This window comes from Lacerta agilis, chromosome 9 (genome assembly GCF_009819535.1).
Source record: "Lacerta agilis isolate rLacAgi1 chromosome 9, rLacAgi1.pri, whole genome shotgun sequence".
NCBI classification, from domain to species: domain Eukaryota; kingdom Metazoa; phylum Chordata; class Lepidosauria; order Squamata; family Lacertidae; genus Lacerta; species Lacerta agilis.
This window is the reverse complement of record NC_046320.1, coordinates 19,045,664-19,067,056: the sequence shown is the minus strand read 5'-3', so window position 1 is coordinate 19,067,056 and position 21,393 is coordinate 19,045,664. Positions and strand designations below refer to the sequence as shown.

General features: G+C 39.2%; 1 protein-coding gene across 3 annotated transcripts in view; it reads left to right on the top strand.

Annotated features, from left to right (window-relative positions):
• Positions 1-10,855, top strand: part of MICU3 (mitochondrial calcium uptake family member 3) — a 46,896-nt gene extending 36,041 nt beyond the window's left edge. For all 3 annotated transcript variants that reach the window (XM_033159543.1, XM_033159544.1, XM_033159542.1), the window contains 5 exons: positions 2,405-2,505; positions 3,389-3,560; positions 6,984-7,092; positions 7,870-8,027; positions 10,781-10,855. In XM_033159543.1, the coding sequence (XP_033015434.1) occupies positions 2,405-2,505; positions 3,389-3,560; positions 6,984-7,092; positions 7,870-8,027; positions 10,781-10,849 (609 nt within the window). In that variant the 3' untranslated portion in view covers positions 10,850-10,855. The remainder of the gene's footprint in view (positions 1-2,404; positions 2,506-3,388; positions 3,561-6,983; positions 7,093-7,869; positions 8,028-10,780) is intronic.
• The last annotated feature ends 10,538 nt before the right edge of the window (positions 10,856-21,393 follow it).

Here is a 21,393-nt window from a genome sequence, read left to right as displayed (position 1 = left end):
GAAATAATTGGTCTTATTTTATTCGTGGAATATTGGATATCTTTTTATTCTATTGTATTATATTATATTGTATTTTGAAAAGATACTTCACAGTTATACGGTAAGTATGCCTATCTTGAAAACTAGTCTTTTACATTTGAAAGGTATAGATAGGTTCAGTGCTTTCCATTTAATGAACCATCTGATGATAAACATTTATGTTTCATAAAAGCATAAGTGGGCAACCTTTCTCTATTGAAGGGTACATTCCCTTGGGGTAAATCTGTCAGAGACACATGCTGGTTGTATGTGGAGCCAGAAACAAAAGTGTTATAAATTAGCTAACTTAGAATGCTGCTCCTTCCAGTTGTCCTGAAACTACATAGCAAGAGTGGGATAAAACTATAAAAACCCAGGAAAAATACAGAGGAAACCAACAGGAAGCAAGAAACGCTGTAAGGATAGAATGGGACAGCATCATAAAAAATTGAGGGACTACCTAAAATGAAACTGGGAGCTGCCTGTGGATTAACAGAACAGCTCTGCCTGGTAACAACCATTGTACATTGGAATAGCTTCCATTTAGGATTATTTGGGCACAGCTAATTTTAGTAGATATGAAGATGGGATCAGGCATGGGCAATTGTTCATACTGTTGCATGAGGGGTTGTGCCTGCCAAGATTCCCTTTTCTACATAACTATTGAAGGCACAGAATCCCCACTGCAAGTTGAAAATTCATCTGACATTAGCTCTGTGTCTTACTTGCTGATGGGTTTAAGCCCCGTTTGGTGCATCTACAGACCTCCCAGCTAGACGAAAGGCAATTTTCATATTTATGTGAGACTGACAAGGAAGACATTTGAGGAAGAGGAGACATTTAGACTTCTTTCAATGAAAGGAATGAATGCATTAATAAACACTGACTTGAGGCTATGGGAATTGAAGAGGAAAAGCATTTTATTTGGGAAGTCAGAATTAAAGGGTTTCATACAGTATGTGCATAGACCCTGATAGAGTACTGCTGCCTACAATAAGTAATTTTCTGGTCTTTGTATATCCACCCTAGGATATAGTTCATACACAACAAATTATTCTCCATGTTAAGCCCCTTTATAACCATTTTTTCTTTCTCATCCACTGAGTCATATGATTATTTTCATGTAGATATAGGTGGTTTACTTGTGGAATATTGAGTATAATGATGAATATATAAAATCCATAGGAAAGAGGTTAAGTAATTGTTTTACCATGTACTCGGATTGTAGACCATCCTGCTGCCACAAAACTTAAACTCATGCACAACCACATAAAAACACTCAATTTTAAGTTCAAAGCAATTGCCTTGATCACCTGGGATGACCTGGAGAATACAAGTCCTGGGGTGCATCTGGCATGTGCTTGTAAATTGAATTTGCACCATTCTAGGACCAACTGTACTCAGAGGTTTTGGAAGCTATTGATATAATGGTCATCTGTCAGTGTCATTCGTATGAATCAAGTGTAGCCTTACTGCAAGGTCTTTGGGAGCCAATTATTTGAGCTGGTACTGTAGGTCAAGCTTGCATTTTCAGAAGGGCAGTATTTTGATAAATAAGCAATAAAAATAGATGCAACGGTTAATAATGCTGTCCAGAAGTAGAAATGAAAATACACAATTCTTCATACTGCTTAAATATGTCTGGTTTGTGTACTATATGAATCTGAAAGTCAGCTGGTCAGGTCTCATATTGAGGACCTGCTACTCCTATTAGATTACATTTCAGAAGCTGTAGGTTAAAAATATCTCAATGTGTGAATATATATTCTTAACTATAGACAGTTTCTTATAATTCCACTCTTCCTCTGTTCACACTTGAGGTTTTTCCTCATAGGAAGTAGAATCTTTGACATATTTTGCATGGACAGATTTTTGCAGAGAAATAACATCACTGTCAAAAAAAAAACAAAAAACCACAAGCTCCTGAGGTAGGCCTTCCTTATTATTTTCTCCAACAAAATATTTCCTTCACTTTTTTTGACATTAACAAAGCTATGGATGAGAATTACGTCTGCAATGATGGTTGCCTTTCCATCATCATAATCATTTTTTAAAATGTGCCAACTTATTTTCACTTTATTATCTCACTATTCTGATTAATTTCACCCAGGTCCCTGGTTTATTTAACACATTTGATCATAACATCTCACTTTTTAAGTTTGGTAGGATAAAATGTAATGTAAAATATTGTGTGGGGAAGTATGACCTGACTAATGTTATTAACTGATCTTGCTAATAGATTTAATGTGTATTTGATGCATGGATGCATTTAATCTTGAAGCAATCTTTTTATAGCAAAGTGCATTGATAAAATTCTGTGGGTTTTATTTTTGTTACTAAAGCTATTGCAACTTTAAGCAATTAATATACCTAATATGTTTTTAAGCGTGCAGATGACATCACTGGTTTACTATCCGATACTACACTGCTGGTACACTTTTTTGGTAAGAAAGGAAAGGCTGAGCTTAACTTTGAAGATTTTTATAGGTGAGCCTTACTTTTAATACTTTTAATATGTACAAATCCTTTTGTATATGTCATACAGTGGTACCTCTGGTTACGTACTTAATTCGTTCCAGAGGTCCGTTCTTAACCTGAAACTGTTCTTAACCTGAAGCACCACTTTAGCTAATGGGGCCTCCCGCTGCCACTGCACCACCAGAGCACAATTTCTGTTCTTATCCTGAAGCAAAGTTCTTAACCTGAAGCATTGTTTCTGGGTTAGCGAAGTATGTAACCTGAAGCATATGTAACCCGAGGTACCACTGTATTAGAAATCATACATGCCAATAATATTGTCTGTATCCTTAAATATTTTTGAAGGTACTTTCTGATTTTTTTAAAAAAAACAACAACTTTGGAGTCTATGGCTTCCATAGCCTAGAACCTGAGAAGAGCCACCAAAGGCCTATCTTGTCTAGCTTAAACCCTTTGCACATTTAGGTAGCTTAAAACACACTGAAACCAATGTGAGATAAACTGCAATCCTATATACTTACCTAATACAGTAATAAGACCTTTTTAAAATAATGGGACTGCATTTTAAATAGACATGTATAGAGTGCAATACTAAACCATGTAACTTTGGAAGCTTGCAGCCCTTGGCATGAAAATATTTTTCTAGTGTCATTGCATCACATTTTAGCCCCGCAAATTTCACCTCTATATATTTCACAATATTTTTGTGTGTGCAGAAATGATCTGCCAATGATAAATTTCCTTTACTAGGTCAAACCAAGAAGTCAATCAGCTGTTAATGAAATTGCAAGTTTATTCATTTTGCATGAGTTGGAATGTTTGAAATATTAGGGGGCGGTGTTCTACATATGGAGTTATAAGATTTATTAAATCAATACCTCTTATAATTCAGGTTTATGGATAATCTCCAAACTGAAGTTCTTGAAATAGAATTTCTTTCATACTCTAATGGAATGACTACCATCAGTGAGGAAGACTTTGCTCATATACTTTTAAGATATACAAATGTGGAAAATACATCAAGCTATCTGGAAAACGTACGCTGCAGCATGCCAGAAGAGCAAGTAAGCTTTCAGCAAAGACCCAAACATCTGCACTTGCACACACACACACACACAAAATCATAGCCTGATTGAAAGCACGGTTACCTGAAAATGTCAATCACTTCCAGTTACATGCGCTGAAATGTAATACCTGCTGTTGAGCAGGTGGGATTTGTGGGAAGGAGGGGTGGGTTGGAATAGGCCAAATAGTTTTGGAGAACAAAAAATGAGAAATAAGGACTGGTCCTGTTAACCACTTAGGTTTCATTCATTTTCAGTGAGTTTTTGGACATGGACATTCTGGGTTTATTTTGCATCTGAATTGTGCCTGGGCACATAGGCAGGAAGGAGTAATACTTTAAAAAACACCTTTCACTGGATTTTGATATTATCTCAGAATGGCTAATTATAACAGAATTATTCTATATTCTAATTGTAGTCCTGTTCTTTGAGGGCCATTGCTCATGTAGATCATATACATCAACAGCTACACACAAGAGGGAGGTATTGGCAGTATCAGGGGAACCCCAAGGAGGAAACCCTTAAAACAGCCCAATGAGGATTAAGCATGCACAGTGCCCATGGAATGCTGGCTGACTGAGAGGGAAAGAAACTGAAAACCAGGTGGAAGGAGAATGGAAATGAGTAACTGAAAGATAAATACAAAGCAAGATGCGCAGGGATATAAAAATGGTAGGAAGACCCATTTCCTTGTCTGGACAGGTCATTTCCTGGTTCATATAGATACAGATCCTCCAACTGGCCCTATTTCCCAGGGACAGTCCTGGATTTACAGAAGCCATCCTGGTTTCTGATTTGATCCCAGAATGTCCTGTTTTTCCTTAGAACATCCCTATTTTCATTGGAGAAATGTTGGAGAGTATGCAGTTATGCAACCCCCAAGCCAATGAGATAAGAAACTATACAACCTTGAGAAGACATCTGAAGGCAGCCCTGTATAGGGAAGTTTTTAATCTTTAATCTTTTATTATTTATTATTATATATAAAATGTTGGAAGCCATCCAGAATAACTGGGTCAACCCAGTCAGATGGGCGGGGTATAAATAATAAAAATTGTTGTTGTTAAATAGGACATCTCTATTTTCATTGGACTAATGTTTGAGGGTATGTAGATAAGTCCCCAAATGATGACAGTTACAGCCTTCTGATAGAATTCACTGGAGAAATCGAAGATTTTAATGTAGTTGGGACTGGAGACCACTGTGTCCCAATCTGACAAAAAAGCACACCCACCCAATGAGATCTGATCATGGTAATAGGCACAGAATGCTGTCTGGGACAGAAAGCCAGGGGGAATGGGATGGAGTGGCTGAACCATGAAAAGAAAAACAACATGTTTATACCAATAGTATATGCCCTACATGTTTATACCAATAGTAAACTATTGAGTCTTTATGTAGCCGGAACAGCCCCATCTACAAAGTACAAAGGGGTGGTTGAAGTGGGTTACAGATGTACTAGGTTAGATTGTGGCAATGCATTATGCATTGTGTTGCCTTTGCTAGTGCAAAATTCAGTAGCCAGATAGCTGTCTTTGGTAAAACAATTTTAGCATGGGGCTTCTCAGTAGTGACTCCCCATTTCTGGAATGCTCTCCCTAGGATATACACCTGGGGACATCATTGTTTGCTTTTAGGCACCAAGCTAAAACATTTCTGTTTAACCAGGACTTTGACTGTTACCTGGAAGGGTCATGAGTTAGGGCTTTGGCCTTTGTAGTGCTCACCTTTTAGTGGGATGGGTAGAATTTGTCATAAATATTATTGAATGAACATGTTTAGGTTGTTGGGGTTTTTTTTAACTTGCAAAAGATGATGTTCAATATAATCTATCCTAAATGACATATTATTTAATTTTGATAGAATGCCACAAAGTCCCATGTGCAGTTTGGCCATCTTTAGGGTATGCTTTCTTTTAACACGTTTAATCTAGTTCTTCAGTCTCCTTAACACAGGATCATTTGTAGAAGGCCAGTGTGGAGTGAGTGGTTCTTAGAAGTGACTAAAAAGAGGTTTTCAAAGAACTTGGGCAGTTGCAAAAGCAAATAACCTTGCTAGCTAAACTGTTTGTTAGGAAACAAAGGTGTTGTCTGGTAAATTTAAGCAACAAAGAGACATAGTGGCAGCTAAATGCATCAGTGCAAACCAATAGGGTTGATGTTTCAGGGACTCTTTCAAGCATGGAGTGCTTTGGATATAATTCACTTTTATTTGTTTACAGAAAGATCAGGTTTAACTGTTTTAGATCTATTTGTAAACAGTTCAGCTTATTTTCAAATGATCACACTTTTCAACTCTTGACATTTTAGTTTGAGGGGCTTAAAAAAGAGCCAGTAAGCATCATTTAGCAGTTAGTGGTAGTTAAAAGGAGGGGGGGAAACACCCAAAGTGCTTCGGTATCATGACACAGATAAGGCACTCAACAAATATACTTAAAGCACAGTACTAAAAAGAAACATGAATGTGCTACAATAATAGTGGTATAAACAAGCATTAAAAATATAAATACTTGTTAAAGAATAAAATGGGTCATGTACCCCCACCTAAAAAAAACCCCAAATATTCGGAGTTAGGGAAATGGGAGAAAGAATTAGAGAGCAAGGAAACCTAACTGCATGTTTTAAATTCTGGACATATCTGTATCATATGCACATAAATCAAAGTCATGGGTTGCTTATCAAACTAAAATTTAACAATCAGTTGTCCACAGATCAAACAAACTATGACTTGTTTCTCCAAAATTTGGTTTAGTTTCCAGCTGCTCTTACAATGTCCCTTTGTAGCTTACTGAGTGTCTGGGATGGAGTGGGCAAACAAACCATGGTTTTTATTTTATTTATTTCCATACAAACAAATTGTGTATACCACGTGATAGTAACAAAACTTGTAAGTAGTTTGTTTAAGGAAGGATACTAGGTTCATACATAATGCCAAGCCATAAGCAAAATAAACCAGAGTGAGTAAGCCAACAATAAGAGATGGCTTCAGATCATGGCTTGTTGACAGTAAAACAACACTCAACTCCCAACTTCCCACTTGACTAGACAGCATGTAAAGCACTTCCCAGCCGTGCAGGAAGCTCCCACTGCCAATTGCTCCCTCCTCCCATCACCATTCCATGCCACAAATGGTGCTCCCCAGTAAGTGGGGAACAGGTACTGTATTACCAATAAAGCTTCTGTCCGTTTGGCCACATGGGAGAGGCCTGACTCCTCCTGAGAGAGGCATTCTTTCTCTACTATTACAATTTGGCTTGCAGCAGCAGGATTGCAACTTTGTGAGGGAAGGGGGCTATGAGAGGTATAGAACTGTCTCCATTGTATGCTGACTCCATTATCAGCTGCAAAACTGCTGCCAAACAATTAAAGAATGCTGCTGATGCTATTTCTATAGTACTAATGTCAGTATTCTTTTTTTCCATAGGGCATTACATTTGATGAATTCAGATCATTTTTCCAGTTTTTGAATAATCTAGAAGACTTCGCAATTGCAATGCAGATGTATAATTTTGCAAACCGTTCCATAGGAAAAGGTAAAAATATTTAATGTCAATGGTTAATACTTTTTTAATATTAAAAGAAAAGAAATCTGTTTTGTTTAATATTTGTGTGAGCATCAAAATTGTGCTTTTTCTGCCTGTTCGACCTCTCCAAAATCCTCTAAATATGTACAGGTATGTACTGCATGGCAGTTATCCATGTTTGAATCCTATGAGACATAAAATGCCTCTGTGTATCTAAGGGTTTTCTTGCCATTTAATAAATATATGCAAGGGTGGTAGGGAAGACTCATCTATGAACCATTTATATACTTTTTTATAGGCATATGCTTGTAAAGCCACAGTAGCAGTAAAGCAGCAGCTCCACAGGAGTTAAGCTGCATGCTTCCACCTATGGTCAAACTGTTGTTGTTGTTCAGTCGTTCAGTCGTGTCCGACTCTTCGTGACCCCATGGACCAGAGCACGCCAGGCACGCCTATCCTTCACTGCCTCTCGCAGTTTGGCCAAACTCATGTTAGTAGCTTCAAGATACCATAAGCCTCCAGCAGACCACCTCAAACCACATGAATGAAAATATACGTGTATATTAGATGTATTCTGTACTCTTCATTTATCATTTGCATTAGCAGTTGCTTCTTTTCAAGAGATCAGCTGTGCAACTATAGCTATAATAAGGGGTCACTTAGAACACAGTGCTCTTGACAAATATATATATGTGATGGAGAATGAGTTTTTTTCAATAATATGTTATATAATCACTATGTTGCATGATAATTTTGGCTACCTGCTAAATTTCCTTGTTTCCGTAGATGAATTCAAGCGTGCAGTATATGTAGCTACAGGTTTGAAGCTTTCAATGCATTTAGTGAGCACTGTCTTCAAGATCTTTGATGTAGACAAAGATGATCAGCTCAGCTACAAAGAATTTATTGGTATTATGAAAGATCGATTGCAACGAGGGTTCAAGGTAAGAACATGGATTATCTCTTAATCACAAAAATTTATGAATGAGATATAAGCAGTCCATAAACTATTAAATTTTCGCTGTTTCCAAAACTATTTGAAATATAGCCATTTTTTATACATATCTGTTCTACTCTTCAACTGGAAAGGGTTTCAAGAACTGCATCACGTAGATGTGTATTTTATTATTATTTAAGGATGTGCCAAAATTCATAGTGTATGTTGCAATAAACAGCAACATTAGTCTGACTATGAAAAGAAACTCACAATTAATCTATGGTTATTATTGAAGTTAAAACTACCTCTGTATATGTTTAGTTTACTAACCCTTAATTTACAGAACTGGGATTTGTTTGTTTTTTCTATAGCCAAGTCTACAGACACATTCTGATCCAACTTGCTGTTGATCAAGTAGGTCCCCAGTTAATTATCTAGAAGGTTCAGTCTCGACATTGCAATTTATAGACTGGGAAATCAATGTCTAAAAGCTTTTGATAGCCTATTGAGTAGTTTTAGAAGTTTAATCTGTACTCCTGACTGCCCCCTAGAGACAATAAATTAACTAAATAGTAGTCAGCAGAAATTAATTTTGTCACAAAGTATTTTTAAGTAATTCTGTAAACGTTGTTGTTGTTGTTGTTCAGTCGTTCAGTCGTGTCTGACTCTTCGTGACCCCATGGACCAGAGCATGCCAGGCACCCCTATCCTCCACTGCCTCCTGCAGTTTGGCCAAATTCATGCCAGTCACTTCGAGAACACTGTCCAACCATCTCATTCTCTGTCGTCCCCTTCTCCTTGTGCCCTCCATCTTTCCCAACATCAGGGTCTTTTCCAGGGAGTCTTCTCTTCTCACGAGGTGGCCAAAGTACTGGAGCCTTAACTTCAGGATTTGCCCTTCCAATGAGCACTCAGGGCTGATTTCTTTAAGGATGGATAAGTTTGATCTTTTTGCAGTCCATGGGACTCTCAAGAGTCTCCTCCAGCACCATAATTCAAAAGCATCAATTCTTCGGCAATCAGCCTTTCTTTATGGTCCAGCTCTCACTTCCATACATTACTACTGGGAAAACCATAGCTTTAACTATACGGACCTTTGTCAGCAAGGTGATGTCTCTGCTTTTTAAGATGCTGTCTAGGTTTGTCATTGCTTTCCTCCCAAGAAGCAGGCGTCTTTTAATTTCGTGACTGCTGTCACCATTTGCAGTGATCATGGAGCCCAAGAAAGTAAAATCTCTCACTGCCTCCATTTCTTCCCCTTCTATTTGCCAGGAGGAGATGGGACCAGTGGCCATGATCTTAGTTTTTTTGATGTTGAGCTTCAGACCATATTTTGTGCTTTCCTTTTTCACCCTCATTAAAAGGTTCTTTAATTCCTCTTCACTTTCTGCCATCAAGGTTGTGTCATCAGCATATCTGAGGTTGTTGATATTTCTTCCGGCAATCTTAATTCCATTTTGGGATTCATCCAGTCCAGCCTTTCGCATGTAATTTTGCATTTAATTTCACATTTTAAATTGGGCTTAGTCTTCTATCAAAAATACAGTAATCAGATTGCATTTATTTATAAGCCTGAAATAAATGTACAATATAAATATTTTCGGTTAAGCCGCTACCTACTTGCTCAGCCCATAAACAATTGAGATGGACTATTCAAACAGTTGAAAAAGCCCCCTTCTCTAATGAAAAAAAAATATCTTGAAGAGGGAATACCAGGTGCGGAGGGCATGGAACACAGCAGGGCTTCGCCTCAGTGGCAGATGACATGATCCTCAGCCAACTGGAACACCCTTCTCCAATGTATGGGTGTGTGTTTTCCCCATTAGGACATGGGAACTGCCGGGGAGTGTGGGGAACATATGAGGTGGGGTGCTAGCTATTTTGTGCTCTGCCATGCTCAAAGGGCGACTCAAAATCAGGATTAAAGCAAGTGGGCTGAAATACTCATACAACCCCAGTTTTGTTTTCTTACATCATATCTGATTTATGAGGCCTTTAAAGAAGGAAGAGTGAATCTATACACCTTCTCTAGTACTGTAATTTGAATTGGCAAGCCAACTCTGTAATACCTTGCCTTCAAAATGTGGTGACAAAATTTATTTCATTGCTTGTGCTCTGAATGTTGTTTTTTAAAAGTGCCATGGTAGTGTGGAGTTGCTGATTGTCCTTGTTATTAGTGTTGAGTTAAAATGTGTTTTTAGCCAATCTTCTTTTAGCATTCCCTATATACACTGTTCATAATTCTGAATATTCTGTCTCCTTTGCAAATGTACTAAGGGATTTTATAATTGTTTTCTAACCTAAACTTTACGAATTTCTGCTCTGAGATCTGGTATGTTTAACTGCCACCCTGTGGACAGTGACTGTATTGCCAACATTTGTAGTGATGTTTGCAATTTCACACAAGTTGTATGAAAGTAGAGTATGGAGGCTGTTTTCATGATACCTTATTTAAGATGTAGATTCAAAATCTTTGCTTAAAACATACATTTTTCTCTTCTTTACCAAGAACTTTAAGAAAAAAACACTCTCTATTGTAGCATCTTTGAAATTAATAGTTATGCCTATATTGTGGTATCATACATACTTGTATCACAGGTGCATGAATATTTTAGCCTAAAATTATTTTTACTGAGTTTTCTACACTATGACTAACAAGTACAATTCCTTTATTATTTTCATGCCATCATCTCCTAATGCTCACCTTTGGCTGCCTTCACATGATGCTTGCACATGCACACTTCTTTGTCTTCTTCTCAGGGCTACAAAACCCTACAAAAATACACCACTTTCAAATCCTGTGTGAAGAAGGAACTCAATAGCAGATAAACTATGGTATGTCTATGATGCACTGTGTTTCTAAAACTGTTGGTTAAAGATTTACCACTGTACTTAGCTGACCTTTCATTTGACAACTGAGAATCAAAATAACTGATGAGAAAGTGAACTCTATATAATTTTGTTCAGTTCATTCAGAATCAAAATTTCAATTTCTTCTCCATTTTCCTTGGGGAATTTGTGCATAAACTTGTTTGTTCTAGGAAAATCTATGTCCAAGTCTTTAGGCTTGAGTTTGGAGGCTCTTAACCTAGGACTCTTGTATTACCTATTTTTGTTGGCATATATCAGGAGTTGCCAACCTTTTTGGGTCCATGGGCACATTTGAAAATTGGAGAAATTGTTGTGGGCACCATACCAAGCAGGCACTGCAACCTATGCTGTTGGCTACCACAAACTCCTTCTTTCAGCACAATTTTCAGCATGCAGAGGGAGGGAGGTGCCAGGGAAGGCCTCTACAGGAGTATATGTGCCCACGGGCACCACATTGGTGACCTCTGGCATATATGGAGCCGTGTTAAGCTCCAATACAGTGTTTCCCACAACAGCACAATGAGACCTATACTTCATATAAACACGTGTCATACATTTGATAGTAAAAAATTATAAGCAACCGTTAGATATTTCAGGATCATTCTGCCCCATTCCCCCATTTAGAAAACATTTCATTTTTCTATAAAGGGAGTTGTTCCAGCTCCTTGATCATTTTCCAGGAAAGATTAACTAAAATGATTAGGGGCCTGGAGCATCTGCCCTGTGAAGAACCAGGGACATTATTGGGGTAGGTAAAATGTATGGTATGGAGAAAATCAATAGAATTTTTTCTCCTTCTCCCATAATACAAGAACACTGGCTCATCCAATTATGCTGAATGGTGGGAGGTATCAGGCAGACCAAAAAGTAGCACTTCTGCACATAGTACATAGTTAAAGTATGCCATTCACTGCCACCAAATTGGACAGCTTTAAAAGGTGATCAACTCATTCATGGAGAATAAGGCTGCCGGTGGCTTCATTATATCTATATATTCTAGTGGCAGTATGCCTCTAAATACCAGTTGCTGAGGAGCACAAAGGAGAGAGTGCTTTTGTCTTGCTTATGAGCTTCCTGTGGGCTTCCTCTGGTTGTCCAGTGTGGCTGGAATGCTAGAATGGATAGAGGTTAGTCTGAACCAGCAGGATTCTTATGTTCTGTTGTTGCTACTTAGGCACAAAAGAGATGTGATGTTTTATTCTGGAAATGTTTAAGTGTTCATTATACACTTCAAATTAGATGGAAATTTTAGTATTTTGATTTTCCCAGAAGAATACGTATGTTGTTAATTAATATAACCTTCATGTCTAGTATGTAAGAGGATTTAATGGGTTGCCGTCCTGAACACCATAATGCTTCTGAGATTGCCCTTCATTTTATTTATAGGACATGCATAATTGTTGTGTGGGGTCACAGATTCCTACATTCATGCTTGTCCTCAAATTCTGCAAAATAGAATTCACACAAGAAGTATAGTTTTCTTTGGCTTGGCTAAGTGTAATGGAACCAGGAAATGGAGGATACGTGTAATTAAAATGCTGCCTGCTCACAAGTCACACAGCAGATTCAGCACTCTTCTCTTGCAAGCTATTTGCTTATGAATGATTTTTATATCCCATAGTCAAGTGGCTAGCTTCAAGCCTGCATTTTTCAATGGTTAGAGATTTAGAGTTTTTGCTCAACAATCTACACTTTATCTGGCTTGAACCTACATTAATTCTACAAGAGTTAAGAATTTTATTTTCTGCTTTGTGTGTTAATATTTAAACATTTATTTTTTAAATTAAGGTATCAGGACATTTTTTTAAAAAAATCTTATTTTTATAAAACAGATTATATTTTGAATAGGGTTAAACAAAGATATTGTCCTTTACCTTAGCTGTTAACAGAGGCACTGCCAGGTTTTCTTGGTTTTGTTTTAATGTTGCATCGTAAGGGACATAGCCAAAACACCTAGCTCTTGTAAGCTATTTAGAATTTATTGTTTTGTTTTGTTTCGTATTGTATTTTATATACAGGCCTCCTTTAATGTAGCTGTAATTATGTTTGTTTTCATTAACAGAAAAAACCGAAATGTGGGTTGAAGGACTACTATGTTTGTGTGGTGACTGTAACAAGCAAACACATTAGGCAGCGTTGGAAGCAATTTCGGAATAGAGATATGCTGTGATGGATGACAAGACACTTCCACTTTTGTTCACCGCTGATTATTTTTCTTTTTCTTTTTGGGTATGCCTTGCAAACTGAATGCAGAAATCATGAAGTTGGTATTTAAGCCAAATATCTTCCAGCTGTAGCTATATCTTATCATCTTGGACTGTGATCCCTAAAGTGCTCTGCTGTATAATTTTCATTCACTTCATTTGGTGTGAGTGTCTGTGGAGTGAGAGTCATCCTCTGAATATTTCTTCTTACAGGGACTCAAGTGAATCTTCGTAAGGATTTTATTTAACTATTAGATATTATTTTCTAATTATCTGCAGAGAAGACTTACACAGGTACTGAGAAATAAGTCAGTAGGACTTACTCCCAGGTAAGTGTGCACAGGATTGCAGTCTTAAAATGGGTTATATTTACAGAACACTTACAACCAAACCAAACACAACACAACAATATTATGATTTAGTATTATCTGGTTTTACATATCTTTGTGAGTTGCTTTGGATCCATCCTAATGGGGGGAAAGTGTACAAATCATTTCTTTTAAAAAAGTATGCATGGAGCACCCATTCCTGATCTTGTGGAGCCCTTTCAAAGAAATTAAAATCCTGCTGATCAGCTGTTTAGCATGAAAGGACACAATCTAGTCCTAAAAACATAGCTGTCAACTTTCCCCTTTTTTTTAAGGGAAATTCCCTTATTCCGAATAGGATTCCTCGCAAGAAAAGGGAAAAGTTGACAGCTATGCCTAAAAACAGCTGAGTTATTTCTGCAACAGCTCCAGATGCAGAGCCCCAAGTGTCGGATCTGTAACACCCTGCTCCTTCTCCAGGTGTGACAAATACATCTAGTGCCCTGAGTTGGAGGGGATTGTTCCACTTTAAATATAATAACAAAATGTGAATTGTTTTAGGAATGTATTTTTAAAAAATGTCTGTTGTATTTATTTTGTTTTCATATGCCATTCCATTTTCTTAATATGTTTGTTAGGCTGTTAAATGTGCCTATAATTATGGCGATGGAGGGAAAAAATGTTTTCATATGATTTTATAATAGGAACATGTGGAAAGCAAATAGGAAATGCAAAATGAGATTTCTTCCGAAGCAGAAGAAAATTTTGTAGCTCAAAGCTGTAAAGCTGCATTCATACCACTCTGAAACATCATGCTAAACAAACTCTTATAGTATAGATTAATGTGAAAGTTAAAATAGTTTAAACATGGAAACATTATGGTACAGTGGTGCACAAGCCACTTAAATTGGAGTATTTCAATTTTAATCCTGGTGTTTCTTATTACATTCTGTTGGACTAAATCAAATTTCAACTGGTTCAAGGATAGTAGTTTTATTGTTTATGCTTTACTCAATAGGTTAATCAGAATGTGCTGACTTCAGATTATATAATTATGGATAGCACTGCAAAAGGAAATGTGTTATAGCCTACTTATTCTGTGCTATCTTAATACACAATCCTTGGATCCTGACAACAGAACATAATTCCACTTGCAAAATGGGGGTTCCTTGGCTCTTCCTCATTGCAGACCCATTTTCCTACAAAAGCAGCTCCTGATAGTCAGAGACCCTCTGGAACCTCAGGGGGCTGCTACTGGAAAGAGGAATCCTTGGAAATCAGGAACATCGGCTTGCATGAGCAAAAGCAACTTATGCTTGCACTTGGGCACTCTTGGTTCCAAGCCTAAGTGTTTTCTTTGCACTTTCTTTAGTTAGCTGAAAGTACTTTAGTCATGTAGTGCATGACTTAGTAGACAGATGCATTGTCTTCTGGAGTTAACTAGCATGCAACACTAAAACAGACCTTAAATTTTGTGCTAGTTTGCTTCCCGTTTTTGTAGTTGCAAAACAAATGGAATGCCTGCATTAATCTTTAGTCATAGCCTGTCACAGAATCTTATAACGATAAAGTGCCATGATTTTATATTGATATGTCAATTAAAAGGTTGCTAAGTAAGAAATCATGTGAAAACTGCAAGCAGTAAGCTGCAGCTTTTAAGACTGCTTTTTAAAATAAATGTTCTATAGCAGTAGGATTTTTTTAGAAGATAATGAATGGATACAGTGCAATTTTCTTAGCATATGTGCTCTGCTGACTAGTTCACAGACTCACTTGGCAGAACCTCTACACATGATAGAAGGCTAGGCATCATTTCTTCATTATGTGATATTAGGTGCAGATACACAGTTCAGAGGCTTGTGCACAAGAATCATACATCCTGCTGCCCGGTTTTGAGGGATTGCATGAGTGCATATGCAGACCTGTTAGTGTAGTGTTTGGATCACAAATGATTTTATATACCTAGCAAGGTGGGGCGAAAGGAGAGGTGTATCTACACCATTGTGCATAGAGAATCCTGGGCAAGATAAATGTAGGACCCAGCCCTAATTTTCTAACGTTACATGGTGGTACTTTTGATTCATTAAGGTCAATGGAAATAAGTTAAGAATTTCAGTAAAATAGATATATCACTCATGAACTTTGTATCCAGTTAATTAAAAACAGTGGGAATACCTGTATAGGATACATAAATGTGTGCTGGATCACACCCATAATTTGAAACAGTTTAGTGCTGCATTTACAGAAGACAGAAAAATTGAGTCAACACAGACAGATTTAAGGAGCAATTTGCAGGAAGAACATGGAAAAAGAATATTTAATGAAGTTTAGAAACTAAACAAATGTATGCTTTCCACATCCAAGGCCACAGTATAGAAATTCTGGTTCTGACTTTTCTCTTTCCAAAATGTATACTTTTACATCACTGTTACAGGCATTAAACTACATGCAAGATTAATGCATTTAATACTTCTACTAGAATCCTTCCTTTCTCTGTCTCTCCCTTTAAAATGTGTAAAAGCCAGACTACTGTGGAGTTTTTCCATTACAGTCTAACCTCAATAAATACTCTAAACAAGTGCACATATTTTGTAGTTTCAGCAGAGTTACTTATTTTGTTCTGTTTCTTTGTATCAGTCCTGCCGAAGTTACATGTCTCCTAAAACCCTGTTTTCACCAGTCCCCCTCCTGTGGGCTTGAATGGATCAGTGGGCTTGGGTAAGGATGCTTTTGGACATTGCTTTTTCCATGGTTGAAATAGGTGTGCCAGGCCAAATTTTTGTGTTTGCCTTCTGAAACTAGTCCCAAAATCTCTCTGGTTGCATAAAATGCATTGTGATCCTAATGTGATAGTCATCCCCCTGAAGCTGCTCTAGCTTACCTTTGAACAAGATGCCTCTTCTGTGTCCCCATCTTTACCAGCACAGTATATTGTACAAGAATCCTGGTCTTACTACATTCCTTAAAAAGCTTACCAAATTCTAGGAATAAAGTAGTTCCTGTATACCGGTATATATTTTTTTATTAATGGTGACTCATCACTTATTGAACTGTGTATTAGAGTCAGTATGAGTTAGAAATAGGCAGGGAACTATGTACACATATCCCGTAAAAGAGGCAGGTAAATACCAGTTTCCTATTTTTCAACATTCTGTTTACATTAATCCCCTCATTTGATTTGGCTATTCTTTAACATATAAGGCACTTATCTGCCACCATTCAACATTCAAAAGTTGCATACTTACTCCAGATTTCATTGGCAGATAAAATAACCCATTCAGATATAATTTACAGGAGTAACACAAGGACAAAATGATAGATCATTAATTTTTTTTAAAAAAAAATAAGTATTTGCTATGTTTCTCTTTTACGGTAGGCAACTACAATGTCAATGTATATACAGTATAAAGCTGTATTTAAATTTAACACAGACCCATATCCATTTATGTGGTAGTAACCTGCTGTAGCGGGTGGCGCTGGGGGTTAAACCACAGAGCCTAGGGCTTGCTGATCAGAAGGTCAGCGGTTCGAATCCCCATGATGGGGTGTGCTCCCGTTGCTCGGTCCCAGCTCCTGCCCACCTAGCAGTTCGAAAGCACGTCAAAGTGCAAGTAGATAAATAGGTACCGCTCCAGCGGGAAGGTAAATGGCGTTTCCATGCACTGCTCTGGTTCACCAGAAGCGGCTTAGTCATGCTGGCCACATGACCCGGAAGCTGTACGTCGGGTCCCTCAGCCAGTAACGCGAGATGAGTGCTGCAACCCCAGAATCGGACACGACTGGACCTAATGGTCAGGGGTCCTTAACCTGCTGCAGCAGAGAAGGATAAATGTAATACTATGCGACCACAGCATAGAACTGTCGTTTCCATATATCTTGATTTTGACCTCAGCTGTCTCAAATGCAAGGCCAGAGTAAGTGCCAGAGTGAAAGATCCCTCCTGGGAGTGACCCAAATGCTCACCTTTGCCAGGTGGCCTCAAGGCCACTTGCAGATGGGGCCACAGCTGCAGCAGAAGAGATGGTAGCCCCCATCTGGCCAAAGGTGACTGAGCTGAGCAGTGCTTCCACAGATCCAGGGGCCACAATCCAGATACCAGGCTCCTGCCCTTCCCCACCATGAGATACCTGGACTTCAGGCACTGAGGAACCAGGATCAGCCGTGACCTCGCTGGCAAGCAGCCGGGCATCCCAATGAAGGATGATCTCAGACTCATGGAGCTGCAGGAACTGCAGCATAGGCAGTAGCATCTGCCAGTCAGTGGGCAGCTGGGAAGTGGTCAGTGCAAGGCTGGGGTTGGTTGGGCATCATGTTTTTGGATGTCCTCAAAAAAGGGATGTCCTGGACAGTTGATGGATATGTGCCATGGACCCCCTGGGTGCACTACGCGGACTCCCTGGAGTCCGCAGAGCACCAATTGGGAGCCACTAGTATAGACTATGGTTTGCTTTTGACTCTCACTGGATGGTTGGCTCCTTTAAGGGAGACAGAGCTGAGCAGCTGCACTAGTAAATAAACACTTGGCAAATACACTCATCCGCAAGATTTTTCTTGTATGCCAAGGAACTGACCATTAGGCAGAGAAATTGCTTGGCATGGAGAACTGACAGATTATGAGCCCATTCCTGCTCTGCTAAGACACTCACCGCAACGCCAAAAAACACATTAGGAAATCACGTGGTACAGTCTTCCCTGGACTATACAACTTCAGAATACGGGGGGAGGGGGGCAGCGTGCACATGAAAGTGAGCACTCATCAGGCAGAAGGGTTTCTGCTTTTCATTCTTCCTAGTGCACTATTGTTCTACACACAGGGCATTATTTACATTAGGGAGATGGATATATGTGGGGTTGCTCATAGCTGAAATAGTTTGGACCCAGTCCATTTATTTTCACAAGAATTATTTGAATCACTTTTCTAAAATCAGGAGCCAAATGCTAGGAAAGCAGTTATTGTGTGTGCCTCTATGAATCATGTCTTATGATGAATGATTAAATCATAAATGTTTTAGGACCAACAAAAATAATCCTGCAGGGTAATAAAAGCTGGGTAGCACAAACACACCCAGAACAACTATTATCTTCTTTTAAAACAGTAATTCATATATACGGTAATGAGAAGCATTTTTTGTTTGAGTTTTTTCTCATTGTTTTAAGCTTAAAACACAAGGCTGTATTACTTAGAAGGGTGTCCCTTCTTTGTACAGATTTAGTGCATAGATTGGAGTGTCAAGAGGGCATATTTGAATGTGTTATTACAGGCAACACTGGTACAATGGAGCAGCGCATCTGGCTATTAACCAGAGAGTTGGTGGTTTGAGCCCACCCAAGGATGGCTGTGGGCAGGATTCCTGCATTGCAGTAGGTTGACTAGATGACCCTCAGGACCCCTTCCAACTCTATGATTCTATGGCTTAAGCAAAACGTAGGAGGGTAGATGGACTTTGGAGTATGTGTATCATTTTCATGGTTAATAGGCCAGAGAACAGCACTCTTGACTTAAGTCTGAGAGGTCTACAGGAAATCTATTACCACATATTTCAATGTATTTTGTTCCAATATATGTAATCCCAAAAATTTACACTGCAGCCATGGCGACCCATACAATGGCTTTATGTATATAATAAATTAGTAGCCTCAGGACTATAATTGCTCATGTGTTCCTATGTATTGAATAAATACAGCTGTTCACCTCCCTGCTTTATCTGTGGAAGAGACTGAAGAAATAACTATTTTTAAATACTTGAAAGCACTGCACTTCATTTCCTTAATATTGTTGTCATGTCTGTGAGGATTACAGCTCTTTTGCTGCCATGTTAACAGAAATGTCAGTTTCCATCCGGTATGGCCCATTAAACATGGGCTTTTCAACATCTACATGCAGCCGCTGGGAGAGATCATCAGGGGGGTTGGGCTGGGTGTTCATCAGTATGCGGATGATACCCAGCTCTACCTCTCTTTAAATCGGAACCAGTGAAGGCGGTGAAGGTCCTGTGTGAGTGTCTGGAGGTGGTTGGAGGATGGGTGGCAGCTAACAGATTGAGGTTGGATCCTGACAAGACAGAAGTAGGCTACTGTTCTTGGGGGACAGGAAGCAGGCAGGTGTAGAGGACTCCCTGGTCCTGAATGGGGTAACTGTGCCCCTGAAGGACCAGGTGCACACCCTGGGAGTCATTTTGGACTCACAGCTGTCCATGGAGGCGCAGGTTAATTCTGTGTCCAAGGCAGCTGTCTACCAGCTCCATCTGGTACACAGGCTGAGACCCTACCTGCCCGCGGACTGTCTCACCAGGGTAGTGCATGCTCTAGTTATCTCTCGCTTGGATTACTGCAATGCACTCTTATGTGGGGCTACCTTTGAAGGTGACCCGGAAACTACAACTAATCCAGAATGCGGCAGCTAGACTGGTGACTGGGAGTGGCTGCCAAGACCACATAACTCCGGTCTTGAAAGACCTACATTGGCTCCCAGTATGTTTCCGAGCACAATTCAAAGTGTTGGTGCTGACCTTTAAAGCCCTAAACAGCCTCGATCCAGTATACCTGAAGGAGTGCCTCCAAGTCCACCCCCATCGTTCTGCCCGGACATTGAGGTCCAGTGCCGAGGGCCTTCTGGCGGTTCCCTCACTGCAAGAAGCCAAGTTACAGGGAACCAGGCAGAGGGCCTTCTCGGTAGTGGCATTCACCCTGTGGAACACCCTCCCACCAGATGTCAAAGAGAAAAACAACTACCAGACTTTTAGAAGACATCTGAAAGCAGCCCTGTTTAAGGAAGCTTTTAATGTTTAAAAGATTATTGTATTTTATCATTCTGTTGGAAGCCGCCCAGAGTGGCTGGGGAAACCCAGCCAGATGGGCGGGGTATAAATATTATTATTATTATTATTATTATTATTATTATTATTATTATTATTATTAACACAGGGGCAAAGAACCAGTGGTCCTCCAAATGTTGCTGAACAACAATTCCCATCATCCCTGACCAATGACTATCCTGGCTGGGGCTGATGGGAACTGGAGTCCTAATATCTGGAGGGCCATAGAGTTCCACATGGGTGAGACCAGGGTGCCAACTTGAATAAAATATTGGGGGGGGCAAGTAAGACCTGTCCTGCATAATCAATCACATGACACGGTGCACTGACAACCATTTGAGTGGCAATGCCTATCAACTTGGGGGGGGGGCAAAGTTGACTCCTGTGGATGAGACTATCTTTGAACATAACATCTCCATGACAGGATGAAACTTTACTACCAGTTTCAAGCAGGAGAGATACCAATAAAAAAATTATGGATATTACCATAATTTGCTGCTATTTTAAGTTTAAACCCTTTCTATTACTGACTATATTGTCAAATCACCTTGCCACTATGAAAGGGACAGAAATGATGTACAATAATACAGTACTGAGAACACAAATCCCACAGGAGTTCAAAAGCTAAAGCTCTGGACTTGGATGGGCTTAAGAGGCACATGGTACAGTACCAAACAATTCTGACATAGCAGTGCAGATCTACCACATCCCATGGTTACAGACCTCTGAAACTGACCACCACATCCACTTATTTACCAGCTAGAAGAGACTCATGGGATGGTGAGTTAACATTAAAGTTAAGCTTTTCCAATGTGGTTGGCTAGGACTAGCAAATCCTTAGCCTCAAAAGGCATTCAGAGGCACTTTCTCCTTTCATCCCAAGTCTTTTGCACTTCACTCAGATTGGGGCATCTTGAGGTTCTAGTAAAAAAAACAAAATAGACCCAACAAGCCTGGATTCTCCCTGATGTACATAACACAACTGTGGCCTCAAGGAAGATCAGAGGCTATTACTGCAGAGAGATTACCACAACCTTCGCACATAAGGGCGTGTGATTTTCTTACAAATCATAAATAGAATAGCTGCCTTTCTTGCTTCCTGCTTTCCCCCTCCCCCCACTTCCCTTTTTCAGGGAAATCCTAATTAAACAGCGCCTCTCTGCTGGTACCGGTAC